A 7,020-nucleotide genomic window follows, 5' to 3' on the forward strand; every position below is an offset into this window, starting at 1 on the left:
TGTTTTTGTGCCAGTCATAGTCCACTGAGTGCAGGTAAATTCAAATTATATTTTGTCCTTGGCTGCGGCTTCTTCCCTTTCTCACTAATCTAACATCATTATACACACACAAACGCGCACACACACACGCACACACACACACACACGCACGCACGCACACACACACACACACACACACACACACACACACACACACACACACACACACACACACACACGCACTCACATACCATGAGCAACTGAGTGTGGGAAGCCTCTCGCCCATTCAACATGTATTTGCAGCTGTAGACCAGCAGAGTGGGATGAGCACATGATTGGTCGTGCCCTGCTGGCATTGGGTGGTGTGCGTGACGGGTGCCCCTACCTGAGGGCAGGAAAGCAGCCTGCTGCTGGAACTGCATGTTGGCCAGGGCCTGTTGGTACTGGAGCATGCCAGTGTTAAACATGGCGGCCGATGCCCCGTTGGCCTTCTCCATGGCGGCCCGCTTGGGCAGGGGTGCCGCCATGACACTATGGGGGATGCCCTGCCCAGCCGGACACAGTGGGGGAGGGGGGTGAGAGAGGCAGAGAGAGTGAGAGAAGAGTGGGGGGAGCAGGCAGAAGGGAGAGAAAAAGAAAGGCAGAGACAGGAATAGAGAGGCAGAAAACGAGAGAGAGAGAGAGAGAGAGAGAGTGAGAGACAGAGGAATAGAGAGGGGGCGAGGCAGAGGAAGCCAAGAGGAGAGGTGCGTGGGGGAGGTGAGAAAACAAAGGATAAATCAAAGAAAAAAAAAAGAATGGTAGTCACGTTAGAGGACATCGTACAACTGCATCATAACATGATGTAACCTTGTGTTACACGTCATCATCATTAGCAAGCAAGCAGCAGTCTACACAACTAGCCTCTACGCAAGCAAGAGCAATGGATGCTAACCTGGAGCAACTGACTTCCTCACAAGCAATCATCATTACATGACTTCTATCAGTATGGGCACACTGTGAAAACAGTCACTTATTGATGTCTTTCTGTGACTTTCTAGATGCAAAAGAAGCAAGCGGTATTCAGTCAAAACAACTGTGGTAAAGAGGAGGAACCGAAAAGAAGCCCGGAGAGAAGAAGCTGCAGTGCTAGCTCCACCATCAACTTTCGGAGACATGTTGAAACAATAGTTCACTCCCGCCGGGTTGTCAAAAAAGGTCTGATGCCAAGAATGTGACAAAATGGCTTCCGAATGTTTTGTATGCTAAATAACCCTTTTCGGGTGGGTAAGTTTCTATTTGAACAACTTTGCGGATCAGAACCAGTCATGGTTCCAAACAGCACCTTAAGGAGTTTTATGCTATGTTTTTTTCTTCTTCTTATGGTTAACATATTGCTCGATATGACAGTGTATACAGAGAGAGCTGTGCTAAGTGAAATATTTACTGACATCAGACCACTTTTGAGGTATGAATAGTTAAATCAGCTGTGGTAATGAGATGAACTATGAGTTCCAAGGTGTCTCCAAAGAGGCATCCCCATCTGTTTGACTGTGTTAACCTGGGTCTCCATCCCTCCCAATTACACATGCACTAACTAACACATAAACATGCATACAACCGATTTAGCTACCAAACACTGAACATGAATTTGTACATAAAACCTAGAGCCATGCTAGCATTTAAAAAAGCTACACTTCCCTAGCCCTCTCCTACTAAGCGATTAGAGTCAATAGGCTAATAGCAATGAACTGATTGTGGCTCTTGTCGTCATCACAAATTCACACAGGTCTGAATTCGTGTTTGGGAGTGATAGAGTGTGGGTTTTTGGGGATGAAGGGGAGGGGGGGGGGCAGTTGGACATAAACACAGAGCTATGCCCGCCACAATCCAGTTGAGAAGCCAGGAAACCACAATCACTTCATCATTGGCCAGAATGAAAGAGCAACAGGAGGAAAGACACACATATTGCCATAAAACAACAAGGAACAAAGGTTGCTAGGTATATATTAGTTTCAAACATTGCACTAAGACAAAGCCACATGCCAAGCTAAAAGGTGAAAGGTCATAGTACCAGGTCATAGGCTGCGTCGAGGGGTCGCTTCAGTGATTTGACAGCCGACTGAGTCTTAATTAGCAGGCAGCGAGCACATGATGGCAATGGGCCAATGGGGTTCAAGCGCATTAACATAAACCAGCAAGCAGAGGTGCATCATGGGGGCAGCAGTGCAGTTTGGGTATAGGTGAGAAAAAAACAAAAACAAATAAAAAAACAAATCATTGGAATGCAATATACAAGGGGATAACAAGGCATGCACAATGTAGAAAACACACTAGCTAGCTAGCTTGCGACTACTGCTGCGGTACAATATCATGATCAGTTCAATCCTAACTATCTAGTCTAAATAACATTTACTTAAAAGAAAAAATTATGGTCAAGAAGTAAAAGTAAAAAAGAAAATTCACTTCCAAAATTTCAATCTTAGGTAAAAAACAATGAGATGTGGCTCTAGTGGTATTGACACGACAATACTGTCACTGAAAACAGCATATTCATTACCACATTACAATAAAGAACTAAAAGAGTTTATGTAACTTTAACTGCGGATGATGCAGATAGGAAAATAACAATAACAGCACTTGTATTGAGAAACAAAGATGACAGTTGACAGTCACAGGTTGAACTGGGCTTTATCAATCACTAGTTTTATGATGTGAGTCTACCACAGAAGCACAATGAAACACATTTCTGTGAGGGGGAACTGAGACAGGGGAAGCATACATTCAAAGACAAGAGGATGTAGTTACAGTTAAGATAAGCCAAACCAGGAAGTGCCCACAGTATTCTTTCTGTCTGGCTGTTGGATAATGTCCTCAGACAGTTTGGATGTGTACCTCATTCTGGACTAGGATGAAATAAAGAAGGTCTTGACAGTAGTAACCTATTCTCGAATAGGTTGATCAAACCAAGGTATTTATAAAGAAGGATGTCAGAGGTGCAATCCTTCCTATGTCATCCCGCTGCACTAGAATTCCCAGTGGTCTCCCTGTGGGACTCCCTTCCTGGTCTATGTATATCCCTTGAATAAAACCAGGAAGGCACCCACCCCATTGTATTAATTGGTTGACCTGGGTCACTTTCAAAGACCAATGACTTGAAAGTATTTGAAATTTACATTTAGTTTCCTCACAGTGTTTGCAAATACTAAGTGACCCAGGTCCCTTAGTTGACAAACTTCCTCAAGTGAGAGGTATACAGTTTGACATTACTGTCACAACCTTCTTCATGTCCTCCTAGCTCTAGAAGGCACCCAGAAAGTTCAAGAAGGTTTCCAGTCTTCCCTGCTCTGTGTGTGTGTGTGTGCGTGTTGCGGTCAAGGCAAAAAATGACCCATAGACACCGATTCCGGGGGTTAAAGCCGTTTAACTTTGCCTTGCATCAAGGTCTATGGGCACCTCTTCCCCCCTACGTGTGAGTATGGAAGAGTGTGTATATATATGTGTGTGTGTCAGGGTGTTTGTGGCCCCCGCGGCAGCGTGTCGCTCTGGGCTGACTCACCATGGCGGCGGCGGCCGTGGCCTGGTTCACCTGGTGTTGGGCGGCCTTGATCTTGGCCTGCAGGTGGGCCGGAGGGTGGAAGTACTTGCACTTCTCTCTGGAGCAGCGGCCCTTGATGTAGTCCATGCACACGGTCACCGTGTTGTCGTTGGTGTCGATCATGGTGCTGTCGGCCGGATGGGCGAAGCGACAGTCGTTCTCCCCCCGGGAACAGTTGCCGCGTTGGTACTCACGGCATACCTGGGACACACGCAAACACACACACAACAAGCAAAACAGACACTGAGTGCGCATGGTGCTTGTCAGACTGCAGGGGGCAGTGTCTCTTGGATTGCCGTATCAGCACACCTGACCTGCTCCAGGAACTGCGGCAGCCTGGGGGACTGTCTCACTTCCTGTTTGTACCTGCGTCTCATGGATGTGAGTGTTTGCGTTTGGATGAGCGAGTGCCGTGTGTGTGCCTGACCTCCAGTCTGTCCGTCCTCAGTAGTTTCTGGGCGGCGGCCGCAGCGTTGGGGCCCTGGCTGAGGGAGGGGTTGCTGGTCATGAGGACCTGGCCGCTGGGCATGATCTCCTGGGTCATCAGCCCGGGGGACATGGGGCCCAGGTAGGGGTTGAAGGCTGCCGCCGCGTTGGGATTGGTGGCCAGGCCGGGGGCGACGGAGAACATGGGCTGAGGGGCGGAGGGAATACGGCCTGAGTCGGCGACAACCACTCATGATGCGCCAGCGGCTGTCCAGCATGATTATATGTTTGTTTGTATGTTTGTGTATGTGTGTGCGTGTCTGAGAGAGAGAGACAGTAGGTTGGTATATGTGTGTGTTTGTATTAGTGTGTGTGAAAGAGAGAGAGAGAGCATGTGTGTAACCCTGGGCAACCCTGTGTATACTGATTTAGGATATTTTGCATATTTGTAGTTTGTATATTTTGGATATTTCCTCTACTTGCCTGTTGCAATGCCACCATTCCAACTTGTGGATCCATAATGTACCTACTGCCACCTACTATCTACAATCTCTGTTCATATGTGTGTGTTTGGATGTGAGATGGAAAATTCTGGTATATGTGTGGGTGCGAGAGTATGTTGGTACGTGTGTGTGTCCACGCTTCCTACCATGGGCGGTAACTGGGTCCCAGGCATCATGACGTTGGCCAGCTGCATCTGCTGGGCCAACATGACCATGTTCTTCTGCTGGATCAGGTTGTTCCTGCCGTTGATCTCCAGCTGGGTCTTTAGGTGGGGCGGGGGGTGAAGGTACTTACAGTTCTCCCTGGAGCAGCGACCCTGAATGAGAGGGGGGGGGGGGAAGGAGAAACAGTAGGGAGATGGGGGAGAAAGAGAAGGGTGAGACACAGGTGCGTGTGGTGAATAAAGGATTCAGACATGTCTCGTTATTGAGCCAATAAACACAATAGAAGCAGTTAGGACATCCAGATAGTTGTTTAAAGACCGCTGACACTGGAAATGGTTCAGCTCAGGTCTGGACCCAGCTCTGCTCCATCTCAATCACAAGCGCTCTATTTCTGCCCTGGACAGGGTGGGGGTTATAAATGTGTGGGTGTCAGGTCAGAGGAGGTCTTCCTGAATGCCATGGTAGGCCTGCTGGTATCTAGACATTCATCTGGGCACCCTATCAGGCTGGATGGTCATTGGATATAAATAAAGTCCATGTGATCCAGATATTATGTGTCACCGTGAGTCATTCTGAGGTCACACTTTTTAACCGACAGATAATTAACGAAGAGAGATCCTTTTTTTGCTGTATGCCATGAGTATCCATTTATACCAAGGACATACATGAGGAGTCTTTGTAGTAGAAAGTCTGGTGGGCTGAGGTCAAGATAGTTTGGGATGGTCGGACACACGCACCCACTGCGAGCAAACACATACACGCGCACATTGGGGTCATGTTCATGCAACAGGTGGCGGACACACGTCACACACAGCCCTGTCCTTTAGGGAAGATATTTATTTACTTGCATTCCAGTGGCACAGCTGAGCTTACTGATGTAGGCTTCCCTCAAACACATAACGCAGTCTTTAATGGGACGTGTCTTAACTCTCATGGCCGCTTGCCTTTGGACACAGTGTGTGTGTGTGTGTTTGTGTGTGTGTGTGTGTGTGTGTGTGAAAGAGTGAGGAACAGAGAGAAAGACAAAGAGAGAGAATTCATGTGACACTCCACTGCAGTTCCGTCACACATTTTCACAACTTAGAGGTGTTAGCCTGTTATCCTGCTAGCCAGTTAGCCTGCGAGTCTGACACGCAGTTTCCCAACGAGTCTGTTACTAAGTATGTCCACTACTGTCTTCTAGATATACATGTGATGTATATTTACTATGGGTATTAGATTAGCGACTGTCAAATGGATGACTGGAGCTTGGAGTTCATGCACAAACACACGCACCCAAACAACCACACACACAAATTGAGAAGAGTTTATGACTGTATAACAGTAGCTCAGATGGAAAATGTCTAATATGAATCAAACTTTGTAGCTCAGGGCAGAAAGCCTAACCCACATGGAGTCGGTCTGATAGAACCTTAAAGGATGGTGTTAACGTTTTAAAATAAAGAAATTGAGAGGAAATGTGGAAGGAGAGAGGAAGACATTGAGTTAGAAAGGGAAAAAAAACACAATGAGAAAGAAACAGAAAAAAAGAAAGAGGAAGTATGGAGTCAACAAGTTCAGCACAGGTGCAATAGTTTATCTTGAGCCCCACCAAGCCATATGCGTATTCAAGCTAAGATAACTGCTTGTCTGTGCACCGGCATTCCTAAAGATTCTCACATCGATAACAGAAAAAGAGAAAGGGTTGAACTGCGGGTTGGGATGCAACCCGGCTGGTTATTTGACAGCTCAGCAAGGCTGGTGGTGGTAGCATGCGAAGAGAAAGATTTTTGTGTGTATGTGTGTGCGTGCGTGATGGGAAAAGGGGAAGGCAGTGGCTGTGCATGGGGGGCAGCGGCGTTACAGAAGGCACGGAGGATCGCATTGCGTTCACCCCACCTGACCCTGTCCGTCCCGTGGTGGATTTATGGGTGACGATGGCGGGTGACGAGGGGGTGGACTACAAACCTCCACAGGCCTTCATCAGTGTCAATCATCTCTCCCTCTTTTCAACAGATTACAGGCTGTTTGGAACATGGCGGCTTGCGCGAATGGGGAAATGATGTGAGAAAACGATAAGGAAGCAAGTGTGAAGGAGAGAGGAAGAGAGAGAGAGAGAGAGATAGAGAGAAAGTATGACAGTTAGAAGGAAAGAGAAAGGCAGAGAGAGAGAGAGAGAGGGACAGAGAGAGAGAAAATGGGCGGAATGAAGGGAGAGAGAGAGAGAGAGAGAGAGAGAGAGAGAGAGAGAGAGAGAGAGAGAGAGAGAGAGAGAGAGAAAATGGGCGGAAGGAAGGGAGAGAGAGAGAGGTAGATGGTGAAAGAGGGAAAGAGAGAGAGAGAGAGAGAGAGAGAGAGAGAGAGAGAGAGAGAGAGAGAGAGAGAGAGAGA

At 47.5% G+C, this 7,020-nt stretch overlaps 1 protein-coding gene across 8 annotated transcripts in view; it reads right to left on the reverse strand.

The window, feature by feature from the left end:
• The window catches only part of mbnl1 (muscleblind-like splicing regulator 1), a 29,220-nt gene that overhangs the window by 6,552 nt on the left and 15,648 nt on the right, over positions 1-7,020 (reverse strand). For 6 of the 8 annotated variants that reach the window (XM_047027296.1, XM_047027300.1, XM_047027295.1 and 3 more), the window contains exons 3-7: positions 4,632-4,802; positions 3,984-4,190; positions 3,518-3,757; positions 2,033-2,086; positions 365-524 (exon numbers count right to left, since the gene is read on the reverse strand). In XM_047027296.1, coding sequence (XP_046883252.1) covers positions 365-524; positions 2,033-2,086; positions 3,518-3,757; positions 3,984-4,190; positions 4,632-4,802 — 832 coding nt within the window. The remainder of the gene's footprint in view (positions 1-364; positions 525-2,032; positions 2,087-3,517; positions 3,758-3,983; positions 4,191-4,631; positions 4,803-7,020) is intronic. The other 2 variants (XM_047027301.1, XM_047027302.1) reach the window with 1 other exon arrangement.

Source organism: Hypomesus transpacificus, chromosome 10 (assembly GCF_021917145.1).
Source record: "Hypomesus transpacificus isolate Combined female chromosome 10, fHypTra1, whole genome shotgun sequence".
Lineage (NCBI taxonomy): Eukaryota > Metazoa > Chordata > Actinopteri > Osmeriformes > Osmeridae > Hypomesus > Hypomesus transpacificus.